This window comes from Eschrichtius robustus, chromosome 19, assembly GCF_028021215.1.
Source record: "Eschrichtius robustus isolate mEscRob2 chromosome 19, mEscRob2.pri, whole genome shotgun sequence".
NCBI lineage: Eukaryota > Metazoa > Chordata > Mammalia > Artiodactyla > Eschrichtiidae > Eschrichtius > Eschrichtius robustus.
In genome coordinates, this window is record NC_090842.1 from 69,907,141 (window position 1) to 69,934,814 (window position 27,674).

Sequence of the window (27,674 nt, forward strand, 5' to 3'; positions counted from 1 at the left end):
TCCCGGAAGATCCCACATGCCACGGAGCAACTAAGCCTGTGCGCCACAACCACTGAGCCTACACTCTGGAGCCCACGAGCCACAACTACTGAGCCCACACACCACAAATACTGAGCCTGTGCTCTAGAGCCCACAAGCCACAACTACTGAGCCCGCAAGCCACAACAACTGAAGCCCGTGTGCCTAGAGCCCATGCTCTGCAATAAGAGAAGCCACTGCAATGAGAAGCCCACACACAGCAACCAAGAGTAGCCCCCACTCACCACAACTAGAGAAAGCCCGCGGGCAGCAGCGAAGACCCAATGCAGCCATAAATAAATAAATAAATAAATTTTTATTAAAAAAAGTTACATTCGCGAGTTTCAACAAAATAACATTAAAAGTTATATTTGACGGGAATACCCTGGCTCTCCAGTGGTTAAGACTCTGTGCTTTGGGGCTTCCCTGGTGGCGCAGTGGTTGAGAATCTGCCTGCCAATGCAGGAGACACGGGTTCGAGCCCTGGTCTGGGAAGATCCCACATGCCACGGAGCAACTAGGCCCGTGAGCCACAACTACTGAGCCAGCGCGTCTGGAGCCTGTGCTCCGCAACAAGAGAGGCCGCAATAGTGAGAGGCCCGCGCACCGCAATGAAGAGTGGCCCCCGTTTGCCGCAACTACAGAAAGCCCACGCACAGAAACGAAGACCCAACACAGCCAAAAATAAAATTTTTTTTAAATTAATTAATTAATTTAAGAAAAAAAAAAAAGACTGTGCTTTCACTGCTGAGGGCGCGGGTTCAATCCCTGGCTGGGGAACTAAGGTTCCACAAGGCACACTGTGCGGCCAAAAAACAAAAACAAACAAACAAAAAGTTATATTTGAAAAAAGATCTAATGAGCTAGAGATCAAGATGGTGAAATAGGACATGGAGCCCACGTCCTCCCACTTCGCAGTCTCTGTAATGATCAAAGCCCAGGTCCACGGGACTTTCGGGATGTTTCCTGTATTTGGAGGTACAGACAGGGCCTGGGAATGTCCTGGTGTCGGTGCCCAGCCCAAGCGTGTGTATCTAGACACCTCTGGATGGCAGCCCACGCCTCCAAGTGGGGAGGGGGTACTAAACATGCCCTAACGTACCCCCCAACACACACACGTCCTGGTCTTCTCACTCACGCAGTCCCTCTGCATCCTTGGTCACGGTCACAGCCACAGAGGAGGATGCAGGACTCACTGCTGCTGAGGGTCTCAGGGTGTCACATACAAGACAGAATAGCGAAGGGAGTCCTGCCTTCCCCCTTGTGGATGGCGGGTCCTCTGGTGACTATTACAGAATTCAACGGTGTTTGTTTTACAATCAAACCTAGTGTTTAGCAAGAAACAAAAAATCCAGAATCCAGCCAAACACACCATTCCATGTATCCCCAACCTGAAAGTGGAATAATCTTGCACCATCCCATCCCAGATCCCTCCCGCCATCAGTCCTTCCTCCCCCAGCCCCCCAGAGCCCAGCTTCCCTTAGCGGCTTCAGACCCCGAACCCCCGGGGTCTGAGCTCAGCAGCTGCTGAGCCTGGTCCTGGGTCCTGCAATGCACTGCTAGCCCTCATCATCTCATGCACCGGAGGACCCTTCCCCACCCCAGCCAGGGCCTCTGGGGTCAGAGGACGGCTGGGCACTGCTAGCTTTTGAGGCTCCCAAAATGATATTTTTTTTAAAGGAAAAAATGTATCCACAGGGCTATGTAAACATTGTAGTATCTTTAGATGTACATATCAAACAAATTAACAAAAATGCAGCCTAATGCAGTTGTGCTTTCCAGGATATGATTATAGAATTCCTTGAAAGTTACACTGATTTGTAATGCAGCTGCTCATGGTGGGTCCTGTCACAGATACATGGAGGCGCCCCCCTGTGGTTGGAGAAAGACTGGGCTCAAAAAGCCCCAGCCAGTGGTGACATCGTGGTCTGGAGGGTGAGGTCAGCTCAGAGGTAGCCTTCAGTATATGTTATTTGACTGGCAGAATGTTTTTAAAAACTTTGAATCCCTGCCAGCTTTCAAAAATCAAGATATTTCACACACAAATGCAGACCTTTGGCTTCTTTTGAGAAATCCAGACCCGGGACACTGGACTTACCTGTCCACATGACACCACTTGGCTGGAGCCATTAGTATCAGCCCCTTTAGAAAAAACCCAGCCCCTGCAAGCGTTTAAGCTTGTGAAAGTTGGTTGGGAAAAAACAAGAATTAGATGGTCAGAGGCAGGGGACAGAGGGGCACATCCAAGGGGAGCTGAGCAGGGCGACCTGGCCCAACGTCAGGACTGGGGTGCGTCCTCATGGGCAGGCAAGCCTGGCACGGCACCACCAACAGCTAGCTCATCACCAGGACTCTGTCCAGACCTCTGGGGAAAAGATTTCATCAAGACAAGTGTGTTCATGCTTCATGATCTGGTAAAAGGAAACTGGGGAGAAAAGGGTACACATTTTGTGGAAGAAAAAGTTAACAGAAAAAAAAAAATTAAGTCTTTTTTTGCATTTGGATTTGTGGGTAAGGGAAGTGATAACTGATGTTTTATGTACATTTTAAAGCTTATAGTCTCTGAATGTACAGGACACCTTTAAAGAAAAGCTGCTAAGCTTGGCTTTGCTTTGTTTACATCAGTGCATTCCAATTTTGAGCCATCTGTCATATTTCCTCATAACAACCACTGTTATAGAGCTTACAAGATTTAAAGTCTTTCACTCACACGTGAACCAGCCAAATCTTTTCACGTGTCTCTATACGTGTAAAGAAGATGTAACCAGCTAGGTTTTTTCCTAACATGAGAATTCTTATTGTCTTCTCTCCTGTTTTCAGAGTCAGAGTTTTTCCAAAGAAATAGTTGTTTCAGTCAAAGAAAGAAATGCCCTTGTCTTGAAACATTTTCTCAGCTTCAGATCCATCATGCAAGCCCCAACTGATCGGAATCAATCAGTCCCTTCTTAAAAGGGCAAAGGCACATGGCTCAGCCATGGTTAGATTCTTTCCATTCACTACTCCACGGATGTTCCACCTGCATTAGTGAAAATAAGTCCAGCTCAAGTGGGGGGGTGGTGAATGTTCTCACCTTGTACACTTGGCTGCTGTACCCTGGGCCTGCCACCTGGTAGGCCTTGGTCAGTGTTCACCAAATGGCGAATGCAATCATGTGAGGGCACATCAGCTTTGAATATTATGCTGCTGTTGAAATGCACCATTTTGACAATTACATAGCAATGTGTAAAGTAGTTTTAAAATGTTCAAGTGTCTAGCCTGTGATGTTTCTTATTACCATGTACTAAATACTGGCAACTGTTCAAGCCTGGGTCAGTGTGGCAAAATGTAAACTGCTCTTGTGTTTGAAGTTTTTGTGAATTTTTTCTTTTCTTTTTTTTTTTTTTTTTTTACTTTTTGGCCACGCCACACAGCATGTGGGATCCTAGTTCCCCAACCAGGGATCAAACCCATGCTCCCTGCAATGGAAGCGTGGATTCTTAACCACTGGACCGCCAGGGAAGTCTCTCATTTCAATTTTTAACGTATTTTTAAACACTGGTTTGTTTTACAACAATAAAGTTTACAGTATTGTTACCAAACTGAACTCGTGTCTACTTGCCCTACGTGCCAATCTAATGACACCAGGTGTGGTGAAGAAAAGTGTAGTGTTTATTGCAGGGCGCCAAGCAAGGAGAACAGGCAGCTCATGCTCAAAAGACCTGAACTCCCCCTTGGCTTTCAGGGAAGGGTTTTTAAAGGCAACATTGGGGTAAGGGTTGCAGCTCATGGACTTTCTTCTGATTGGTTGGTGGCGAGGTAACAGGATGATGTCTTTGGAGTCAACATCATCAACTTCTGGTTCCAACTGGCCTGGAGTCTATGTGCTTATGGTCAGCAGTTTCCATCTGATGGGAGTCTGGTTTCTGTAAAAACCACTTAGGAATGTAAGTCTGACATTGCTATCTATGTCCTTCAGGGAGGAACTAAAGGTCCTATGACTCTGCTATACGGCTGATTCATTATTTAAATTGTTACAAGTTCTCCAGCTGGACTTCTGTTCTTTGTCTCTGCTTGCTTTCACTCCTCTGATCATTAACCTTCAAGCCAGACTTTTTGAAACCCCGGTAAGGTTCAGTGGACTAAAGTTTTTCTTTAAGCAAGAAATAGAGAACACAAAGGAGTCTGTTACCAAGAGAGCCCATCCAGGGATTGCTCCCTTTCACTCCTGAACCCTCTGCCAAAATTAGTCCCCCAGCCAATCACCCGCTGAGCGCCGGCGCCACGGTCATGAGGCTCCTCACACATCAGCGGGTAGGGAATACTTTTGACGGTGACACAGGTACAGGCGTCAGGACTCGAACTCCCGTCCCAGATGAATCCAACGGGAGGGGACAGATGCGCAGGGAGGCCGCGCGTGGCCCTCTGGGAGATGTAGTTCAGCGCCCTCCGCGCAGGTGCGGTCCCGGCCCTTGGCGGTACAGCCTTCCTCCTCCATTCCATGGAGCGCAGCAAAAGGAGGGCTCCGAGCCGCTCAGTCTCGCCCCGGGCGGGAGCGGGGCGACCAGGGAGATGACCGGAAGTGCCCGCGGCGCCCTCTGGGAGATGTAGTTCGGCGCCCGCCCACCCAGGCGCAGTAGCGGCCCGTGGCGGGCGTGGCCTTCGTCCTCCATTCCAAGAAGGAGCTCGGCGTGGGAGGGTCCCAGGGTGGGAGAAAAGGCAGAGCTCAGTATTCGAACCCCTCAGCCTAGGCCCTGGGCGGGGGCGGGGCGCGCCAGAAGGCGACCGGAAGGGCACGTGCTGCCTTCTGGGAGATGTAGTTAGGCGTCCCTGCGCAGGCGCAGGTTGGTTGGTGGCTGCCGTGGCCTTTGTCCTACAGTCCGGCGGGTAAGTGAGATTGGGGGTGGCCGGGGCGGCGGAGGCCGAGCCGGGAGCGGGTCCAAGGTCTTCTGTGGGGCCCCGGCCCGGGTGTGTACCTAACGGCGCGCGTCTGTGTCTCGTCTCTTCTGCTGCTTTGGGCCCAGGGCGAGTCGCTGGGGGTAGTATGGGCGGGGCCGAGTGGGCGGGGCCCGGTTTGGGTAGTGGATTTGGGGGTGGTCTCAGGGTCCGAGAGGAGGGCTTGGGGCAGGGGTTGGGTACTGGCTTTGGTGGAAGGCATTGGGGTCTCTGGCTTCGCGAGCATAGTAAGAGATTGGCTGGCCGGACCCTTCAGAGCCTGGAGCCAGCCTGACCTGCATCCCTTCCCTATTTTGGTGGGACGTCCAGGGTTTGGAGAGTGGGTAAGGTCAAGGCCGCACCACAATGTCATCTCTGGAGCTTCACCTTCCTGAGGGACTTCTGTCTAAAGAATGAAGGTGAGGGAGAGCCAAAGCACTAGATTTTGATCCTAGCCACCTGGGACCCAGGAAACAGACTCATTGTATTAAAATCTTATTGAGCACCGACTGCATGCCATGCACCATCCAGGCTCCTTCATTAATTCAACAAGCAGGTATTTATATGTCCTGGGTGCGAGGCCCATCTTATATCCTAGAGCCCCCCAATATTGTCTCCACACTGGATGCCGCAGGAGAGTCAGGGAGATGATGATAAGCCCATAAAACATCACTAAACAAGATAACTCCTATCCAGGAAACTGCAATGAAGACAACGGAGCACAAGCTGGATGGGGCAGAATCAGGGGTGCATAGGCAGGGTCGTCAAGGGACAGTACAGAGAGAAGGGAAACACGTCCTACCTTTGGCCTGAGTTTCATTTTGGGCAATCAGCCAGGGAACGGCTTGTAAATCACTGGGAATTGGGCCGTGCATGTAGTAGATGCTAAACAGATGCTGACTGAAGCAAGAGACTTCCCTCCCAGCAACAGTCGCCTTCCTGTGTATTCTGCTGCCTGCTGGGCTCCATTGCCAGCCGTTTTCACATTTTAATTCCCATAAGCTCTGTGCTGGGTCACCACCCTCATTTTATGAGAGGGAAGCTGCCGCACACCATACAGTGCCCAAGACCCCCGTACTGTCTGGCTTTCTGTCACAGTAAGTCATCACCCTGGAAATCATCTGTGCAACCCAGACTGTGCTCCTTGCCCACCTGGCGGTCAGTTTTCCTGTCTGGAATGGGTAAGGAAAATTTGAGCTCATACTTCTACAGTGCCTGGAATAGCACCTGGGTGCACAGCAGGAGCTCGGGAAATGCCAAGCTGAGGTTGCACTGCTGTTGAGTTTGGCCTGGGTGCTGAGCTCCTTCCACCTGCACGCAGGGCTTCCAGGGCCTGGGGTTACTGGTCCAGTCTCTCACATCCCCTTTCCCCCTAGAACTGCCTGCCGAGGAGCTGGCTGTTCCTGCAAGAGGCCCGAGGAGGAGGGAATGACCGCCGGGCTCCTCACTGCCAGGGACCCGGTGAGTACACCACCACCTCACTCTCAGGCCTCCCAGGCTCTACCTGTGGTCCCCACCAGGCTCGTTCTGCCCTCAGGGCCTCTGCCCTCACCAGGAATGTGCTTTAATCAGCTCCATGTCCTCCTCCACATCTCACCTCACCACCTCTGAGAAGACCTCCTGGATTCCCCCCCGCCCCGTGCCACCCTGGCAGACATGGTTCATCCATCCCACTGATGTGTCTGGCACTTTCTCAACACAGGGCTCTAGGTCTGTTCTCCCAGCTCACTCTCTTCATCCAGTCACTTGGCCAACCTGTACTGAGCACTGCCAATGAGCAGGCACCATTCCAGGCACCGTTCCAGGTACTCCAGGTAGAGGAACAGACAAAATGAGCAGAAATCTCCATCCCCGGGGGCTCACAGACCACATGAGGAATGTAAACATGCCAAGTGTTGGGCAGGGAAATGAGGCCCAGAAGAGGGTGGGCTTGGGGACCAGGCATTAACCAGTACAGCCCAGGAGGCCTCTCTGAGGAAGTGGCCCCCAGACAGACCTGCAGGAAAGGAGAGGGTGAGGCCAGGGCCCACAGGGAGAATGTTCCAGGTGGAGGGAACAGCATGAGCAAAGGCCTGGAGGTGGGATCACGCCAGGCACCTAACATGAAGACCAGGCACACGTGTGGCAGGAGGACCGAGAACCAGGGCTCCTAGGCCGGCTGCAGGGGCCTGGGGCCTTGGGAAGCAGTTCTGGCCATTTTGGCCACGTGCAAAGGCCCGGCACACAGTAGGTGCACAGTGAATGGGTGAACAATGAATGTTCGGAACTCTGGTCAGTGCTGGACACATGTCACTCTGTTCAGCCCCCACATCAGTCCCACGAGGTGGGATGAGGAGGAGATCAAGGCACAGGGGCAAGTCACGCAACTGGGAGTGGCTGAGGCAGGCGTGAGCTCAGGACCCCTGGCCTGGCTCAGACCACCTGCCCCCTGAGGTCCCCAGTGCCCAGCACACATCCTGCTGCCTTCATGGCTCCTCCTCCAGATCCCTGTGTGGTTGCCCAGCAGCGTCCCCCCATTTTCTCCAGAGCACTGGCCTCTCCTGGGGTTTTCATTTTTGCCAGCTCCCCAACCCTGCAGCTAGCATACAAGCACCAGGAGGCGGGCTGTGTTTGTCCTGTTTCCACGGCCTCTGCAGTGCCTAGAACGGTGACCTGCACTCGGTAGGACTCCGCACATAACCACTGCGCGAGACCTAATGAGTCTGGAAGGTGTGGAGCAAGCAGGGAGGGTTGGTGAGAGAAAATAAAACCTCCCCGGGCCCCCCAGCACAGCTGTTTGAACGGTGGGTCCTCAGGTAAACCACCCACTATGCACCGGGCCAAGGGTACACACTTCCTGTGAATTCCCTCACTCCTCCCAACAGCCCTCAGGGAGCTCCCAGTAACTTGCAGATGAGGGCAGGGAGGCCCAGCGCAGTTAAAAGACAGCTGGTGCTGGAGTCTGAATCTCCATCATGTGGATCCAGGGCCGGGTCTTCACAGCGTCACCTCCCAGATGCCCAGTTCTGGTGGGAGAAATTCTAGCAGAGGCGGATTCTGCCTGGTAGACCAGGGTCCAGGATGTGGGCCACCTTGTGTCCCTGACTCCCGCCTACATGGCCAAAGTCTATAGACCTTGCATCTCCCCCACTAGCCATCCATAGCACTTGCTTCTGTGAGATGAAAATCCCTTTGTGGAGGATGTCTGCCCAAACCTCACGGGCCTTAAGGGAAATCATAAACTCTCCACTTGATCGCGGAAGAAACTGGCCTTGTTCTCTATATCTATGAGTCTGCTTTTGTTTTATTATATTCATTCATTTCATTATTTTTTTAGATTCCACATATAAGAGATAATACTCAGTATTTGTCTTTCTCTGTCTCACTTATTTCACTAAACATAGTATCCTGCAGGTCCATCCATGCCGTCACAAATGGCAAAATTTCATTTTTTTATGGCTGAGTAGTATTCCATTATATGTGTGTGTGTGTGTGTGTACATATATATATATATATACTTATATATACATATATATATATATATATATATAAGTATATATATATATATATATATGGCACATCTTCTTTATCTGTTCATCTGTTGATGGACACTTAGCTGCTATGAACACTGGGGTGCATGTGTCTTTTGGAATTACTGCTTTTGTTTTCTTCAGATATATACCCAGGAGTGGGATTGCTGGATCATATGGTAGTTCTGTTAACCCATTATCTAAATGTCCAAAGTTGAAGACTAGGAAACAGTCCTCAGGGGTCCTGCCACTGGAGACCCCCACCCATTTCATTTTCCTGGCCACTCTCCATTGGCTCTTTGTCTCCGCAGCCCCTCTTCTGTGTATTCAGGCGTCATTTATGCACAGCGTAGATTTATCTGAGTGTGCAGCCTGGCAACTGCATGTATGGACACCAGTGGATGGTGCAGCTGAGGCACAGGAAGTTCCCAGCCTCCCTGGGGCTCCCTCGTGCCCCTCTCTCAGTTGCTGCTGCTGTGACATCTCAGGGGTCCTTGTTTGTCCAAGGAGGAACTGATAGGAGGGTGCGAGTTCCTTGCCGGCCCAGAACTTCCATTCTGACCCCCAGGGTGTGTTTTTCTCTCACTTGTCTTTCAGGGAGGTGGTTCAGCCACATGGCCAGTAGGCGGACGCGCTGGACCCAGACTACCCAAGTTCAAATCCTGGCTCAGCCCTTTCTCCCTGGGTGATTTTGGGTGACTTCGTTGGCGTCCTCCCTGGGTGAACAGTGGTTGGATGTGATCACCCGTGGCCTGGGGTTATTAAGTGAGCAATCCACGTGCATCTTTCAGCACCATCTATGTGTTTGCTCTGAATTTTTTTTTTAAGGTTCACAAATTTAAAGTTCTTAATGTATCAAAACCCTGATATCTTTCATAGTGATTTCTAGGTTGATGAATTGGCTTATTTATTTTTTTAAGGCCACACAATCCCATAATGATAGTCTCATTATAAAAATGTCAAGCAGCACTTATAAAGTCCCCCTTGCACCTCAGCCCTGTCTCCCAGGCTTCCATCTAAAGTTGCCGCTGCTGTCACTTCCATGCGCCTCATTTTCCTGTGTTTATGTACACATTTTCAGACAAATATTAGAATTAGAGCTTTGTTTCCTTTTACATAAATAGCACTGGGCTGGCAACGTCCCACCATCCAGGATTTTTCCATCTGGAAGGTTATTCCCCAGCTGTGCGTATCAGTGCCCCCCATCTTGTGCTTGGCTGCAGATTTTCCAGAACCTGACTTTGGCTGCTCTGCCACGATGGGCATCGAGGCCATTACCAGTTGCCTGTTATGACATTGCAGCAGGGGAGCAAGGTTCTTGGGGGAAGGGGGAGATGGAGGGGAAGTGGAATTGCTGGCGTAACAAGTGTATATATTTTTAAAAACCTGCCAATTGTGAAAGCAATCCATGCCTGGGAGCTAAGCCATCCTCTTCTCAGAAGGACCAGACTCTCTGTCCTCTTGTTTGCCTTTTACTTACTGATTTGTCAGCTCTTTGCATGTGCTGGCCACTAATCCTTTTCCTTCCATTTATGTTGCAAATATTCATTCTGCTGTCATGGGTCCTTGAAGTGGCTTCTAAAGACTTTGTCATCTAGAAGTCATGAATTTTGATTGCTGAATGTATTATTTTCCTGTCGATTCTGTAACAAATCCTAACAAACTTAGTGGCTTAAAACCACACAATTTATTATTTTATGGTTCTGGAGGTCAGAAGTCTGTAGTACATCTCATTGGGCTAAAATCAGTGTGTCAGCAGGGCTGTGTTCCTTCTGGCAGCTCTAAGAGAGAATCCACTTCCTTACCTTTTCCAGCTTCTAGAGGCCTCCCACATTCCTTGGCTCCTGACCTGCTTCTATCTTCAAAGCCAGCTTTGGCCATTTGAGTCTTCCTCACATACTGTTACTGTGAGGCTGACTTTTCTGCCTCTTCCCCATTGAAAGACCCTTGTGATTATATTGGGCTCACCAGGATATTCCAGGATAATCTCCTTATTTTAAGATCAGTGGACTAGCAACCTTAATACCATCTACCATCTTTTTTTTTTTTTTTGGCCACACCATGGCATGTGGGATCTTAGTTCCCCGACCAGGGATCAAACCCATACCCCCTGCAGTGGAAGCACAGAGTCTTAACCACTGGACCGCTAGGGAAGTCCCGTCCATCTGCCATCTTAATTCCTCCTTGCCATGTAATCCAGGGATGGTAGTGACACAATTCTGCCTACCGCACTCATTTTTCTTCTTTCTGACTTTTAGTGTTTTATATTTTATTTGTGAAGACTTTCTCTACCACCCATTTATTAAATTCATGGCCTATACTTTTCCAACTTTTTCCTTTTTTATATTCATCTCTTTAAGATTTCTGGAATTTATTTTTATTTATGGTGAGGTAGGGATCTACTGATTTTTCCCCCTAACAGAGGGCCAGTTGCCCTGGTGTGTCCATTGCTTTGAAATGCTCCCACTACCACACTGATTTTCCACGTATACATGGATCTTCATGTACTTGAATTTAATTTACACGTGAACAGATTCTTAACAAAGTCACCCAAATTCAATCCTTGGATTTGCTGCTTACTAGCTTTATAACTTTGGGCAAGACACTTAAGCTTTCCCATTCTCCGTAAAATGTGCTCGTGGCAGCATGGACCCTCTCATCTCTTAAAGAGGGCTTTGTTTCATTCATTATGTATGCATCTTGGACCCATCAGGATGTTATTTTGGCCAAAGGGTGAGGCAGGGAGCCAACCTGACAGTTTTCAGATGCTCCTTCCTCGCTGCCCAGACCCAGCTGCTTCTCGGAGGGGCCACCCACGCAAGCACACTTCCTGTGAACCCAACACGCCAGGACCGTCCTCCCCTTCATTGATGACGCATCAGCAGCATTTCTCATTTCAAGAGACTCTTCTCCAGCAGGGTCCCAGGCCCCACAGTAAAAACCTGATCCAAATCCCCAGACCCTCCCACCCACTTGGCCAAGGCCCCCGTTCACCAGATGCTGCCACTGGCAGCCACGCCGGGGACACTGAGGACGCTCATGTGTGACGTTTCAGGAGCAAGTGACTTTTGAGGACGTGGTCGTGGAGTTCACCTGGGAGGAGTGGGGGCAGCTGGAGCCGGCCCAGAGGACCCTGTACCGAGATGTGATGCTGGAGACCTTTGGGCTCCTTGCCTCTGTGGGTGAGGCCACCCCCGTGCCCCTGATGGTCTGCCTACAGTACAGATTCTAATTTTCCTGGGATAAAAGTGGGAGTAGATCTAGGCCATAAAAGCAAATACCTTAAAAGCAAATACTTGGCCTTCAGGGACCTGTTTCAGTGCAGGGAATGTCAATTAGGATGTTTTGGTTGCGAATGACAGACCCTAGCTAACAATGCCAGAAGCAGAAAGTCATGGGGTAAGAGGGACATACCGGGTCCCGTGACCACAGAACCCCGGGTAGACCTGGATCTTCCTATGGTGCTGTCGGGACCCCTCTGCTGCCCGCCCCCATACCCCTTTCTGCCTCCTTTCGCAGACGGGCCCCTCTGAAGGTGATAAGACAGCTGAGAGGGTGCCTCTCCCAGGTTTGAGACCAGCAGAAGAGGCAGGCTCTGTGTCCCGGGCACCCATAGAAGGCCCCTGGGTTGTCTTGGTTTGGCAGCCAGGTCCCCTCCAGGCCGGTCATTGTTGCAGGCACGGGACGAAGCAGAGCTCTGATTGGCCACACCGGGGCCAAGGATGGGGTCGGGGACTGAGTGAGGGGAGGAGGTCCCTAAGGAATGTCAGAGGCTGTTACCACACCATGGCCTCCTGGAACCCCAGCCACTTGGGTCCTGGGAGACTGAGGGTGGAGTGGGCAGAGGGCTGGGGAGGGTCCTGGGACACAGATGCTCACTCCATGGGTTTCTCCCTGAGCAGGACACTGGCTCCCAAAGCCGGACGTCATCTCCCTGCTGGAGCACGAGGTGGAGCTGTGGGTGGTGGACAAGGGAGCCCCCCGAGGTGTGTGCACAGGTGAGATGAAAGCCCTGCAGGTCTGGGAGGAACCCATTCACCCCCCAGGTTCTCTCTCCATTTCTGCACTCAGATTCTTCAGAGCAAATTAACTACTCAGTCTTTCAGGGAACATTCGCCAAGCATCCATTTTGCTGTGAGTGAGACCAAGTTCCCATCTTCACTGAATTTACATTTTTGGTGAGGGAGAGAGGCACACGATAAATAGCTAAAATAATAATAATAACAGTGAACAAGATGATTACAGATTATGATGAATGCTGAGAAATGGAAGCAGGGGATGAGGTAGAGACTAGGATTGGGGTGAGGACTGAGCAGAGAGATGAGGGCTAGCCTCTCCAAGGAGGTGGTGTGTGAGCTGAAGCTTAAACCATGAGAACAATGTTACCATGAAACAATCTGGGAGGACAGAACTCCAGGCAGAGGAAACAGCAAGCACAAAGCCACCAAGGCAATGCAACAGCCAGCTCTTGCCATGTAACAAACACTCCAGCCTCAGTGGTTTAAACCAAAGAATCACTTATGACTCATGCATCTGTGGGCTGGTGGATCCAGGCTGGGCCCTTCCATGTGCCTGTAGGTTGGCTGGGTAGTTCTACTCTTCATACCTCTTGTCCAGCTCCTGAGACCAGCAGGCAAGTCTGTTGGGAGTGGGAGTGTCCCGGCCCTCTGGCGACAGGCCCTGACCCTATGTAAGCAGTGGCCCATCACCAGGGCCTAAGAAGGGATGGGCCAGTGTGTAGGGGAGTTTATAACAGGGTCTCCCTAGCCTCAAATAATAACCAGTCCTTACTTAGTATATCAGCTTCCGATTGGTGCTGTGACAAATTACCACAAACTTAGTGGCTTAAAGCAACACAAATTACCTTACAGTTCTAGAGGTCAGAAGTCCAAAATGGGTCTCCCTGGGCTACAGTACAGTGTCAGCAGGGCAGTGTTTCTTCTGGAGGGTTTGGGGAAAATCCGTTTCCTTTCATTGTCCAGCTTCTAGAGACTGCCCACATTCCTTGACACAAGGCCTTATCCATCTTCAAAGTCAGCAATAGCTGGTCAAGCCTTCTCACATCATGTCCCTCCTGCCTCTCTCTTTCACACTGAAAAACTCTTATGATTACATTGGGCCCACCCTGATAAGCCAATGAGGGTAATCACAGATGATTGCTAATGTCAAATGATGAGCGGCCTAATTCCTCCTTGACATGTAAGGTAAGCACAGATTCAAAGGTTCCAGAGATTAGGATGTGTATATATTTGGGAGCCACTGTTCTGCCAACCACATCTGGCTTGACCTTTTTTATTTTTAGCTTTTCACTAGAGTGTAACATAAATGGGAAATGTGCCCATGTCACACCTTTAGGCCAGTTCGGTGTCAGCGTGGGGACACCGAAGCTATGGCTCTGCAGAGAGGGCCAAAATGAAGGAGGAGGAGGAGCAAATGTACCTGTTTGTTTGTTCAGCATGCCCATTGAGCTCTGCTCTGGGCTGGGGGTACTCCAGGCCCGGGGCGTCTGTCAGCAGTTTCCCTGGATGCTAGCTCTCTCCTCAGCACCGTCTCCCACCCTCATTCTCTGTGCTCCCCCTGAAAACCCCATCCACACCCCTACACCAAGTCCCCCACCCTGGTTATTCTCTGTGCTTCTCCTCCCTCTCCCGTTCCTTCTCCGATTTGCAAAACTCTTATTTTTTTTAATGGACAAAGCCACCTGTGCCTTGGACCTTTCAAAACCATCAGTTTTATTCTTCCATCCACCCACCCAGCCACCACAAACTCTTCCCCCAGAACTGGGATTAAGGGACATTTCCATTTTTCTGTTTCTTTCAGACTTTGAAACTAGACAGACCAAACTATCAACTGTGAAGCAAGACATAACTGAAGAAATACCCAATAATGCCCTGGTAGAAAGGTTCCTGTGGGAAAGTCTGTGGAACTCCAAGGGTGAAAATGCTGAGGGCCACTGGGAACAGGGTCGCAAGAGGCCAGACAGCCATGTGGTGCAGACTGCCTTCATGCCTGTGAAGACACCCACTCAGGAGCAGCAGCAGGGGAATGGGTTTGGGGAAAACTTGAGTCTGAGGCCTGATCTCCCAACTCAACCAATGACTCCTAAAAGGCAAGGCCCCCCCATGTGGGGAACACATGGAAAGAGGGAGAATCCGGACTCAGATACTCAACAGAAAACCTGTACAAAAGAGAAGCCCTACAGATGTCAGGAATGTGGAAAGGCCTTTAGTCACAGCTCAGCACTCATCGAACACCACCGAACACACACGGGAGAGAGACCTTACGAATGTCACGAATGTGGAAAAGGCTTCCGAAACAGCTCAGCGCTTACCAAACACCAGAGAATCCACACTGGTGAGAAGCCTTATAAGTGCACTCAGTGCGGGAGGACCTTCAACCAAATTGCCCCACTGATCCAGCACCAGAGAACTCATACAGGTGAGAAGCCCTACGAGTGCAGTGAATGTGGAAAATCCTTCAGTTTTAGGTCCTCCTTCAGCCAACATGAGCGGACGCACACAGGTGAGAAGCCCTACACGTGCAGTCAGTGCGGGAAGGCCTTCCGGCAGAGCATCCACCTCACCCAGCACCTGCGAATCCACACTGGGGAGAAGCCCTACCAGTGTGGAGAATGCGGCAAGGCCTTCAGCCACAGCTCGTCCCTGACCAAACACCAGCGGATCCACACGGGGGAGAAGCCCTACGAGTGCCAGTCATGTGGAAAAGCCTTCACCCAGATCACACCACTGATTCAGCATCAGAGGACACACACAGGCGAGCGGCCCTACGAGTGCAGCGAGTGCGGGAAGGCCTTCAGCCAGAGCACGCTCTTGACCGAGCATCGGAGGATCCACACAGGAGAGAAGCCCTACGGGTGCAACGAGTGTGGGAAAACCTTCAGTCACAGCTCGTCGCTTAGCCAGCACGAGCGGACGCACACGGGTGAGAAGCCCTACTCGTGCAGTCAGTGCGGGAAGGCCTTCCGGCAGAGCACACACCTCACTCAGCACCAGAGAATCCACACCGGGGAGAAGCCCTATGAGTGTAGCGAGTGCGGGAAGGCCTTCAGCCACAGCTCGTCCCTGACCAAACACCAGCGGATCCACACCGGGGAGAAGCCCTACGAGTGTAACGAGTGTGGCAGAGCCTTCAGCCAGCTTGCTCCACTCATTCAACACCAGAGGATCCACACGGGAGAGAAGCCCTACGAGTGTAACAAGTGTGGCAGGGCCTTCAGCCAGAGCTCCCTCCTCATAGAACACCAGAGGATTCACACCAAGGAGAAACCCTATGGGTGCAATGAATGTGGAAAATCCTTCAGCCACAGCTCATCGCTCAGCCAGCACGAGAGGACACACACTGGGGAAAAGCCCTACGAGTGCCAGGATTGCGGAAAATCCTTCAGGCAGAGCACCCACCTCACTCAGCACCGGAGGATCCACACAGGAGAGAAGCCATATGAGTGCAGGGACTGTGGGAAAGCCTTCACACACAGCTCCTCCCTTACCAAGCACCAGAGAACTCATGCTGGGTAGACCCACTCCACATGTTCTGGGACCCAGCAAAGCCTTAAGCCATAGCGCATCGCTTACTAGATTTGACCCAGTCATACTCCTGAGAAACAACACAAACATTATACACAAGACTTCATGCTCAGCAAACTCCTCACACCCCCACAGAGAGTTCACATTTACGGAAATGATTGTGGGAATACCGAGCTCTGGGTCATCCATCCCGGGATATCAGCTCATCCAGACAGTAGGGAAGTGTGGAGTTAATCACTGTTGAGGACCTTCAGCCGTGAGTGGCCGCTAATGCTTCATTATAGAACCTACAAAAGAGAAATGGAAAAAAATGTAGTGGATCTGGGGTGGCTTCTAAGGATTCACCATATTCCAAACCAGAGATTTTCAAAGTGGTGACAAACTCAGCAAATGCCTTTCATATAAAAGAACCAAACGCAGTCAGAATTTATCATTATTGTACATTACCTTCTTGGCAGGGGTTGCTTATGAATGGTGCAACTTGACTCTGATATTCCCTAAAAACAATATGGCCGAGTGTTCCAGACATGAGAGTGGCACTTTATGGAATCACCATGAATATTCAGCTGTCTCAGTACAAAATTTTCTGATTTGTGTGTAAATTCTTTGGTCAAGGCACATGGCCACCAGCCTCACAGATGTGAATGCCATATGACAAAGTATCCATGTACTATAAACAGATTTTAAAGTAGTTATATGCATTATGTTGCAATAAGTTAATCTTTATATGCAATGGAATTGAAAAGATTTGTATAGGAAGACTTGAAAGGTAAAGCCACTTCCATGGAGTCTTGCAGATTCTGAGATGGCTTTTGCTGCTCTGTTCTTGCTATAAGTTTTTCTACAGGACTCACAGGCATTAGAAATGCAGATGTTGCTGTTTCACAAAAAGAGGAAGATTTTTTCTTTGTTAAGCCACCGTCTTATGAGCAAGAGCACACTCACATTGGAACCTTATGTTTTGCAAGATTTATCTCTTGAGAAATGTACAAGTTAATCTTTTGAACTGTTTTTTCATTGATTCTTTATCCTGGTGTTTAATAAGCTTTTGTTTTTATAAAATTTAACTTGAAGGCAGTCTATAGTATTTCACTGAATCCTGAATCCACTAACAGCAGTCACCCTGACAACCGTGATCCTTAAACAGTGACTTGTCACCCTCACTAGAACCCATATGTAAATTGCATTGGCTGGTTTTGGTCACTAACCATCAGTTAGGGTTATAACGATCAGTTTGACTTTTCTAATCACAATGCTAGGATATAAGCTTCCAGGTAACTTGAAATTTCTCCCTTGGGGAAACCATGTTGCAAATAGTCTTCCAATACTGTTCCTCAGTATGCTTGTGGAATGCCCCCTCTTTTTTGGACTTAATTTCAGTCATTTGAAAACCACGTGAGAAAATCATGGCTTGCCACGCCGCTCCCCGCTCGCAGCCCCGTGCCTCGCTCCTCTCCGAACATGGCAAAAATATCCAGCCCTACAGAGACTGAACGGTGCATTGAGTCTCTGATTGCTGTTTTCCAAAAGCATGCTGGAAGGGACGGTAACAACAGCAAACTCTCCAAGGCCGAGTTCGTTGTCTTCATGAATACAGAGCTGGGTGCCTTCACAAAGAACCAGAAGGACCCTAGTGTCCTTGACCGCATGATGAAGAAACTGGACCTCGACTCTGATGGGCAGCTAGATTTCCAAGAATTTCTTAATCTTATTGGCGGCCTGGCCGTAGCTTGCCATGACTCCTCTATTAAGTCTACCTCTTCCCAGAAGTAAATCAGAGGAGCCTTTGGGCCTGGCCTCCAGCCCCACTCCCTTTCCTTCAGCCTCCCAATTATCATCTACCCCTCACAGCCCACAAATACCCTGAGCCAGGCACACCCACCACCCCATGCAGGCCACTCCTGCTGGTAGTAATAAAACAATATTGTTTTTTAAAGCACACACTGGAGAGTCAAATTTGTGCAAGGGAGGGAGATGACTGGGAGGAATATAAATTAGATTGATGGAAACAGTAACCAGAAGTTGCAAAGTAAATAGTAAAAATGCATCTTGGGTGTATACATAATCATGACTAATGATACCAACATAATCATCTCTAAATTACTCAAACTGATGGAGAGACGTCACTTATTGTTCACTCATTAAATGTCTATACACTCCTACTACAGGCACTGTCATAGGCTCTGAGGATACAGTCAGCAAGACAGACAAGGTCCTGCCTTCTCTGAGGTTACCTTCTAGTTGCGGGGGGGGGGGGGGAACAATAAGTGAATAAACAAAGAACTATGAGAGTGAAAAAAAAAAAAAACACCACAAGAAAATCAGTAAATAGTGCATAGCAGCACTCTCCAATAGACACAACGTAAGCCCCATTGGTAAATTTTAAATATATTGTAATAGTCCCATTTAAAAAGAAGAAACAGGTGAAATTAATTTACTATTTGTCCCTATATATCCCAAATGTTACCATCTTGACATGTTGTTTATATAAAAAAATCACAAGTGAGATATTTTGCTTTCTTTTTATACTATGCCTTTGAAATCCAGTGTGTGTTTTACATTTACAGTACATTTTAATTTGCTGTAGCCACATTTCAAGTGCTCATTTGCCACATGTAGCCAGTGAGCAGCTGTACAGGACAGGGCAGCTCAATAGCCTTGGTCCTTTGGTCAGGTGTTCTGTCCTCCCTCCCTTTATTACATGTATCCTCTTCCCTTTGCCTGTGCTTCTATCCTTGTGTAGCTTCTTGTCCTCAAGGAAATTAGATGTGCTGGGAAGAGCAGCATCAAAGTCAGTCAGAATAGAGAGAAGGAGACAAGGTGAAGGTTGGCCAGAGATAATAACACCTGCATTATGGTGTGGTGGATTGGGAGGTGGGAGGGGTCTCACGTTAGGAGCCTCTGCACTTGTGGTTTGTTGGCTTTTTCAGAGGGGCTTGCCCTGATGCCTTGGTGAACACCTGTTTTATGACTTACTGCTGTCCTTAGGTTTTTTGGTGCTCATGTTGTCCCAGATATGGCCAATAATAGTCCCTTCAGGAAAGTTCCTGCCATCCCTGTGACATGCCTTCATCATTTTCAGTATAAGATGTTATAAGCTCATCTTGTTTCTACCCTGAAATCAGCCCCTAAATCAGTCATATTTCTGCAGGTCCAAAGAACTGGTTCATTTTAGTAGGGGATGCTATTCAGGACCAAATCTGAGTGCCAGGTGTGCTCATTGCTACTAGGTTGTCTACTGCTGAGCTAGGAAATAAAGGCGCATGTAAAAACACTTATATAGATACACACAAAAAGGTATATGGGTGCATATACATACACAGAAATACCTCCCATTCCAATCTGTGACTCCCCGTATTTTTATGTCCCTCTTCAATAGCGAGAATGCTGAGACCCCTAAAATAAACATACTTACTAATTTGCTGAATTCTAAAATACTTGTAAAATAGTTTCAGAGTTGCTTTTCTCAAACCACTACAAAAAACAAACCTACTAAAAGAAATGTAGAATTTGTTTGCTGTTCTTCTTCCATCACCACCCTGCCCAACACATGGTAAAGCACACAAATGGATGACTTATTCTACGGAGAGACAAAAATATCGCCAGATATCCCCACTTGTTAACCTCAGGGGAAGCTGTGTTGGGTCAGGCATTAGGGAAAATGGGTCTGTGCTGAGGGTCTTAACTCCCATCCAAAGGTGCAGGGACATGAACCATTGAGAAGAAACTTGGTAAGAACCTGGGCAGGATTAGATTTATCTGTCCCAGAGTCTCCCTCTCAGAGCAGTCTCCACTACAGGAAACTAGACCCTCCTACTGCAGAAGCCACGCTCCTTTCCCCACACTTCTGGGAAGCCTGGGAGGGTTTCCCTAAGAGCTGCCTCAGTTTGTGTGTGGCCTCTCAGGAGCCCAACTCTCAAGAGACAGTCTTTGTCGGCCAGAGGCTGGAGCTGGAGAGCTGGTTGTTTCACTGAGACTTCTGGAAACTGTCCTTTCTATAAACTCAGGTGCTCACTGGTTGAGAGAGGCTTGAGTTACATTATGTTTTGAGGATCGGGTTTCATGGAGTGGCCATGAAGTAAATGAAGCTGAAACTCCAAGGTCCTTCACTCTATTGCACCCCTTCCAAAGCCTAACAAACACCTCATTTTATCTTAGTAATTTTTAATTCTTCCTCCCAAAGAGGGACTTCTCAGTCATGTGAGCAACAGGCCCAGTGAATCTGGACTGATCCCTCACTCAGGATACTCAAGAAACACACACACATTTATAATGAAGATGCTCACAAATTTTATACATGCACTGAACACATACATACCAAATCTTGTACACAGAAAAATGACTGGAAGGACGGATACTGAGATGTCAAAAGTTCCCATGAGCTGGGAACATGAGAAAAAATTTTTTCTCCTTCATTTCTTTTTTTTTTTTTTTAAGTTTTCCATGATTGGGAGAATTTTCTTCAAAATGGTGAAAAATGAATTTTATTATAGAAGTGCTGTAAATAAAGAATTCTCAAGGGAATTCAAAAACCAAAAACAAATGCAGCCAAAATTCCACCATGTTTTATAGTTACAATGTAACAAATATTTGTATTCTACTCCTTGAGCTACACTTAGAAATTTTTCTTCCATGTTGCTACATAGTCTTCTTAATTATCATTATGCTTCATTATTCCTTTGAACGGCTCTACCAAAATTTAAGTCATCGTTCCTCTGTAATTGGGTATTTAACTCCATGTAAATAGGCATCCTAGTCACTTGTATATATTATACTTTTAGTATTCCACCTAGATCCAGAAAGGATTTCAGCCTCTCAATGTATGTAGCTTTCTCCTTTTTTTCCCCACTAATTCTTTAGGAAAAATCACCACACCTGAAATTGAAAGTTCAAGGAATACAAATGTCAAAGTAGTTCTTAAGCAACTGGGCTGTTTGTGTTCCAGACCGTTGCACTGGTTGACACTGATTTACAAAACTCATCAACCCAAATAATAAGGGGGGTCATGTATTAGTCTGCTCAGGCTGCCATAAGAAATAAAAAAAACACACAGGCTAGGTGGCTTAAAACAGCACAAATTTATTTTCTCACAGTTATGGAGGCTAGAAGTCCAAGATCAAGGTGCTGTCAGGGTTGGTTTCTGGTGAGACCTTTTTTCCTAGCTTCCTCTGTGCACACTTGGCAAGAGAGAGCAATCTCTGCTCTTTCTTTTTATAAGGACACCAGTCCCATGGGATTAGGGCCCCACCCATATGACCTCATTTAACCTTAATTATCTCCCTAAGGCCCTATCTCTAAATTAGGGGTTAGGGCTTCCACATATGAGCTGGGGGCAGGGGGAAGGAGGGTAGGGGGGCGCGGTGGCACGCAACTCAGTCCATTACAGAAGGTATTTAAGCATCTCCTTCCCATTGGAACTCATTCCCATCTTGCCAGGTTTCCATTTATGTGGTTTACCTTCCCCCTATCCCTATGAACACAGCTACCCTCTGACACTCCGTGTGAACCCACTAACACTCAAGCAGCAGCAACCACCATAAGACTGTGATGTGAGTGAGGAAATAAATCCTTTATTATGTTAAGCCCCTGTGATATCGGGCACCATTACAACAGACTGCCTGCCCAAACACAGTGACAGAAAGAGGCACCAGTCTCTCTATCCACAGAAAGCAGTTAAATTTATGCTCAGGCAACGAAAACAATGCTGCAACCTGAGATTAAATGCAAAACTCAAAAGATCGCCTTACGTAGCCCAAGGAGTTAAGTTCCCCTTGCCCACGCAGACGGATCTCATCAACCTTTATTGGTGTTTTCAACTGGTTTTGATCACAGTACCCCCCACTCCCTGCCTAGTAAGATATACATTTTACATTGCAACCAGTTCTCATATTTAGATGTATGGCTGAAAAGTTTCACAAAACAATATTTGCCTTTACTACATTATGAATTTTGACCTATTTTATTCTATTTCATTGCTCTGTAATGCCGGTGGCCACCCACTAATTTGATTTTGCAACTCACTAATGGGCTGAGACATGGTTTGAAAACACTGCATTACTAGGCTCCGAGTGTTTTTGTTATCTTTGTAAGCCACTCCATACCCATGTGAGTTAAAATGGAGAACGGTACGCTACTGAGGACTCAGAAGTAAACCTGCCATCACATATTTACGAAAAAAACAAAACAGCAGGCAAGATTTCTGCTTGAACAGCAGCCCTGGAAAGTTCTAACAAGAGGAACAGACAAGGCTGACTTCAAGAAAGAGCTGGCAAATCACACAACTTAAGGCAACTCTACACTTTGCACAAAGACCAATGTTCCAATGTGTGGGTGGTGCTGAAACGGTCAGAGAAGAAAGCAGTCTTCTTTCACTCCTGGCGGCTTGTGCTCACAGGTAAGCATCTTTGCAGCTGTGTTTGCAAGGTGAGGGCTTCATGTGCGCCCTTCCTGGGTTCTAAGTGCTTCAGCCACCTTAGCTCGTTTAGAAAACAAGCAGACTTACATCCACACAGACACCGCAGGAAGCCACACAAGGGTTTTGAAGGAGCCCAATGTGTTACTCTGAAATTTCAGGCAGGTAGTTGTCCTTCCCTGGGGGCACTTAACAGCAAAGTGGCTCATCTCTGTGCCTCAGAGTGCACAGGGAAAACATCACCTTCCATGTTCTCCAGGAGCTTGCCAATCCTCCACTGGCATGGGCTCCACATGCAGCACAGGGGTGCCCAGGGCACTCTCCAATGCATTGACTTTCTCCTTCTCATGGGAATTCTGGTGCTCAGCCAGGGCCAGGCTGAAGTGGAAGTTTTCCAACAGCTCTGGCACGTGTAGAGCTTCCTGGTGTGGCTCTTGAGATGATCCATGAACGGGAGATACACACAAAGGTCTCCCCGCAAGTGCTGCCCACCGAGGGCTTCCCTTGGGACACCCCCCAGGCTCATGTACTGCAGGGCAGCACATGGCTAGAGATGGCCCACGTGGCCAGGGACCCAGCACTCTGCCCAGCCCAGGAGGTCTGAGGGACCTGTGAGGCCCAAGGGCAACAAAACCTGAGTCTCGATGCAGAAGAGCAAGGTGCACGAGGGTGGGGAGGTGGCTGCTGGGTGGGGGGCCGGGCGAGGCCAGGAGTCCTGGTTGGTGGGAGGTGGGACTTGGGGACAGCAGACGCAGCAGGAAGGGTGAGGAGGGGAGCTGCCGTTGGCAGCCACAGTGCACCCTCGGAGGGACTAAGGGTGCACCAGACACAGCCAGAGGGACAGGGAAGAGGCCATGGAGTCACCACAAAGTGGGTTGGGAGGGAGCCTGCAGTCAGGGGCCACCTGGCCAGCACTCCCCAGGAGGCAGTGGGACGGCTCGAGTCAGAGCCCTCCCCCTGGTCTCAGAGAACTCCCCCACCCTCACCCACCGCTCAGGGCCAGGCTCGTCCCTTAGCTTCCTGGGGAGGCAGCAGCCTGGGTGCCCAGGCCTGGAACCTCAGCCCACCCTAGCTCCTCGTCCTCTGGCCTCCCTAGGGCAGCTGGCAGCACACTGATGAGGGAGGGAGGGAGGCAGGTTGATAAGACAGGGTGGGACAGGCCCTGTGAGCTGCTGGGCAAGTGGGCTCCCACCCACCCACCTCTGGCTCAGCCTTTGTGGGCCTGGCCTCTCTGGTCTTCTCCTCCCTGATGCTCTCCTGTTCCAGAAGCACGGGGTCTGGAGCAGAAGAGACTGGGGAGAAGGGAAGGCAAAGCTGAGAAGACTAGATCTCACAGCTGAGCACCCCCAAGCCAGTCAGGGAGGCCCCAGCATGGTCACATCACAGAAGGTCCCAGGGTTCCACTGACCCCACATGTGTCCTCAATTGACAGAGCAGAACAGCCAAGAAGAAAGCAAAAAGCAGCTCAAGCTCAGCAGTGGCCCTAGATATTCAAAGAAAAGCCAAAAAGAGATAACACACTTTTCTACCCATCAGGATGGTAGAGATCTTAAAAAGCAACAATATGCAGTGCTGGCACAGATGTGGGAAAATAGGCACCCTTGTATGCTGGCACTGTACATATATGCTATAGAACTTTTGGAAAACCATGTGGAAATGCCCTTTGTCCAACGGTCCTGAGGATCCCACCCTACCCAAACAGAACTTCCCACACCCAGGCACGTGTCTGAGGACGTTTCACTGCAGATTTACAGGAAGAGGCAGAAACCTTAACGGCAGCAAAACTCCCACTCTAGGACAACGAACGGTGGATCCTGTGAAACGCCATGGAGGTGAGGAGGAGATGGCATTGGATATTGAGCCACTGCCTGGAGGGGCCTGGGTGGGTGAGGGGTTGCTCCATGCAAACAGCCAGTGCTACAGGCATCATTTCCAGGGAAACGGGCTGCCAACCTCTGCACAGGCCCATGGGTGAGATGTGTGCATACACAGGTGAGATGTGTACGCACTCAGGTGAGATGTACAAAAGAACACGAAGGGGCAAACGCCAGGGTGCGCACCTTGGTTTGATTTGCAGAGGGTGTGAGGGAGTAGGGAGATTGTTACTTTCTTCTTTATACCTCGATGCTTTTCACTGTTTCTGATAAGCACGTACAATTTGAATCATCTCAAGAGGAATTTAATTAAAAATAATACTCGTGACATTCACAGAGCCTGTGGGGAGAAGGCGAAATTACAGCACAGACTTCCAGGCCTCAGCTACCTGGCTTCCCTCGGGCTCCCTCAAGAACCAGCACGATGGCTCTCTCCTGGCCTTTCCCAACCACAGACCCTGGCCCACCACACGTACCCAAGAGCTGGTTGGTCACTCACAGGTCTCGGGGGTGCCTGGGTCTTACTGGGTTCCAGGTCTTCGCTGGCTCTCGCCGGCCCACCTGGAAATGGCAGACAGGAAAGACTCAGCGTGCTTCCCTGTGACACACCGCCTTGCTCAAAGCTGTGGGTGGACCCCAAGGGAGATCTTGATGGCATCCCCGTTTACACCCAAGGGTAGAGTGAGCCCAAGAGGTTCACAGAAGCTCACAGGGCTGGGGGTGGGGGACAAACATGGACCCAGGCTTCTGACCCCGAGCCCAAGGCTCCAGGGCCCCATTACCACCAGTCCATAGGTCTTGCCCTCAGATGTGGTGGAGACTGCCCACCCAGCCCCAGTGCTCCCCTTCTTCCCGTAATAAGGAGATGGAAGTGTGCCGAGAATACTTACTTAGTTTTTAAGGGGCTGCTTCCTCCTGCTTCCTTACATCTGGAAGGCAGATGTGAGGGCAGAAACCCAAGCAGCCTTCCTGGCCCATGAGGGTGATGCCCCTGGGCAGGGTGGTGGGGGCCAGATCCCTGCTGACTGAGGAGCTGCCCCACCAGCTCAGAGTGTTTAGCTTCTGTGCCTCTTACACATGAGGGAACTGAACTCTCTCAGGTAACCCGCTGGCTGGGGTCTGGGCTCCATGCTGTCAATGTCACTCCTTCCAGGGCTGATCCCCTCCCATTCCTCAAAGGCATACTCTCCTCTGGGGAGGTGGCCTCACCTGGCTCCGCCAGGGCCTTGGTGAGGTCCTCCACCAGGGAGGCTGCCTTCTTGCAGCTCTTGGGCTGCTCTGCCACCACCCTGGGCTGGAGCTTGTGGAGTAGGATGCCCAAGAACTGCTCCATCACCAGCAGCTCCATCATGTGTTCCTTGGAGTGCACCTCAGGCTGCAGCCACTCTCAACACAGGTCCCGGAGCCGGGCCAGGGCCTGGTGGGACCGAGCCACCTCCTGGTAGACAAAGTTCCAGAAGTGGAGGCAGGAGAACTCGAGGTCAGCAGGAGCCCTTCCAGGGTTGGTCTTGGGCCCCTCCTACTGGTCCCCAGCTGTTGACTCCAGTGTGGGCAATTCCAGGGGAGTTGGGGAGTTCCTGGGGGTGGCAAATGCTTTCCCCAAAGGCAGCATCTTTCCAAACATGCAAGGCGCCTGTTGTGAAGGGTGAGTTCACGGGATTGAGGCTCCGAGGGAGACAGACCAGGAATGACAATATGCTCTGGGATCTTAGCCAGACTCCACACCTGCAGAGGGACAAAGAGGTACCGACACAGTGAGAGGCACGGGCCTGTGAGTGGGAGTTCAGGTCCTGGCCAGCCCTCTCCCCATCCCCAGCTGATCCTGAAGGGTGGAGGCAAATCCCCTTCACACAGGGCTGTGCAGAGCTCAAGCTTCGCTCCCACCTCCAGGCCCAGCCCTGCCCCCATGTCGCCTTCTCCCCACATTTCCACAGCAGATGACTCGGTATTCACAGCGTCTCCTGGCCTCATGCAGAGATTACTCACTCATTATAAAGAGGGAAAAAGTGCCTTTAGAATGAAAAACACGTGGAGTAAGGAGCGTCTTTAGTATCTCAGCTGCCTTCCTCAGTCCCTGCCAAGAACGCGCACACTGGACCCGCTCACGAGAGACAGACAACCAAGAGACATCCTGCGTGACCGGCCTGGGCGCCCCAAAAGCCTCAAGACCAGGAATTTAAGGAAGTCACAGTCCCAAGGAGCAAGCAGAGGAAAAGCAACAATGTGTCACGCCGGGCCCTGAACTGGCTGGGGAGCAGGAGAAGACACGACTACAGGAGGTTGTTGGGGTGACTGGGGGAACAGGGACCAGACCCTGGTATGGAGTCGAGGATGGTGGAACTGTCCAACTTGGCCTCCGATGAGTCAGCTAAGAGGCAGGTCTGTGTATGATGGGATTGGGGAGGGGGGCGGAGAAAATGGAGAGAGAGAGGGGTAAGGGAGAGAGACAGAGGTGTGCAAAACATAAAATACCAACAGGTGAATCTGAACAAAGGGTATGCAGAAGTCCTATCTGACACTATTTTAAAAAGGTCCAAAAGCAATCCTCTGTGGTCCTCAATGCCCGTTGCCGGCTGACCCATTCTTGCCCTTTCCCCGATAGGGTTTCCCTCGCCCACCTAAGAGGTCCCAGAGCAGAGGCAGGCACCTCACTCAAACCGAACCCACGTCCGGGTGACGGGGTAGAGACGCAGGGCGACCGGCCGGCAGAGACGACCCCGCGCTCCAGGCCGCAGCCCAGGGCGGCTTGGCACCGTCCCCTGCTCCCACCTGAGCGCCCACCACAGACACCCTCAGCCGTCAAGCCCCCTCCGGTCACCTCGGAACGCAGCTGCGTGCGTACACGAGCCGGGCCGCTACAACTCGTCTGTCAGGAACGGTACGTCGCGGCCGCCAGCCTGCGTTCCTTCGGCGCAGCGGCCCCAGGAGCCCGGCGCGATGGCGTCGGGCCAGACTGCGCGTGCGCGGAACATGCGACGCCCAGAAGGCAGCAGGTCATCGGCGCGGACGTGGGCAGAGCGAAGACGCGACGGCAGACCAGACAGCCAATCAGAGGCCGAGCTAGCCTAGCCTGGCGTCCGACCTCCTTTGCGCCTGCGCCGTCCTTGATGCCATGGCAACGGCATAAACAAGAGAAGACCAGAGAGACAGACGGAGAAAGGAAGAGAAGAGACACATACGCAGAGACAGAGAGCGGGGCATAGAAGAGGAGACACAGACGCAGAGACGAGGAGGGAGAGAAAGGTGAGGACAAGAGGCGCGCACACCCAAAGATGGAGAGACCAGAAGGCCCAGAGTCCCCAAGACAGCGAGATACTGAGGATCACAGACACAAGGAGACCAACAGATGAAGACACAGAGAATGAGAGGAAGACAGACTCAGAGAAGGGGAGATCCAGAGCTTGGG

General features: G+C 50.2%; 2 protein-coding genes and 1 pseudogene across 2 annotated transcripts; 2 read left to right on the forward strand and 1 right to left on the reverse strand.

Annotated features, from left to right (window-relative positions):
• The first annotated feature begins 4,712 nt into the window (after window positions 1-4,712).
• ZNF135 (zinc finger protein 135) lies at window positions 4,713-17,059 on the forward strand. Its single transcript, XM_068527264.1, has 5 exons — window positions 4,713-4,881; window positions 6,306-6,390; window positions 11,494-11,620; window positions 12,341-12,436; window positions 14,259-17,059. The coding sequence occupies exons 2-5, from the start codon at window positions 6,358-6,360 to the stop codon at window positions 15,971-15,973; spliced, it is 1,971 nt and encodes a 656-aa protein (XP_068383365.1). The 5' UTR covers window positions 4,713-4,881; window positions 6,306-6,357; the 3' UTR covers window positions 15,974-17,059.
• Window position 17,060: 1 nt separating this feature from the next.
• LOC137752595 (protein S100-A11 pseudogene) lies at window positions 17,061-17,921 on the forward strand (annotated as a pseudogene).
• Window positions 17,922-24,183: 6,262 nt separating this feature from the next.
• On the reverse strand, window positions 24,184-27,180 carry LOC137752594 (zinc finger and SCAN domain-containing protein 18-like). The gene is given in 4 exon segments (XM_068527297.1): window positions 24,184-24,608; window positions 24,745-24,829; window positions 25,478-25,993; window positions 27,087-27,180. Coding segments are annotated over 3 exon segments (531 nt in total). The 5' UTR covers window positions 25,893-25,993; window positions 27,087-27,180; the 3' UTR covers window positions 24,184-24,577.
• Between the last annotated feature and the right edge of the window lie 494 nt (window positions 27,181-27,674).

What these genes read in the sequence shown, in the direction of transcription:
- ZNF135 (XM_068527264.1), top strand. Translation starts at nt 6,358, where the DNA reads ATGACCGCCGGGCTCCTCACTGCCAGGGACCCG. An exon ending in TCCTCACTGCCAGGGACCCG is followed by an intron (nt 6,391 to 11,493) that starts GTGAGTACACCA and finishes GTGACGTTTCAG; the next exon opens with GAGCAAGTGACTTTTGAGGA. An exon ending in TGGGCTCCTTGCCTCTGTGG is followed by an intron (nt 11,621 to 12,340) that starts GTGAGGCCACCC and finishes CTCCCTGAGCAG; the next exon opens with GACACTGGCTCCCAAAGCCG.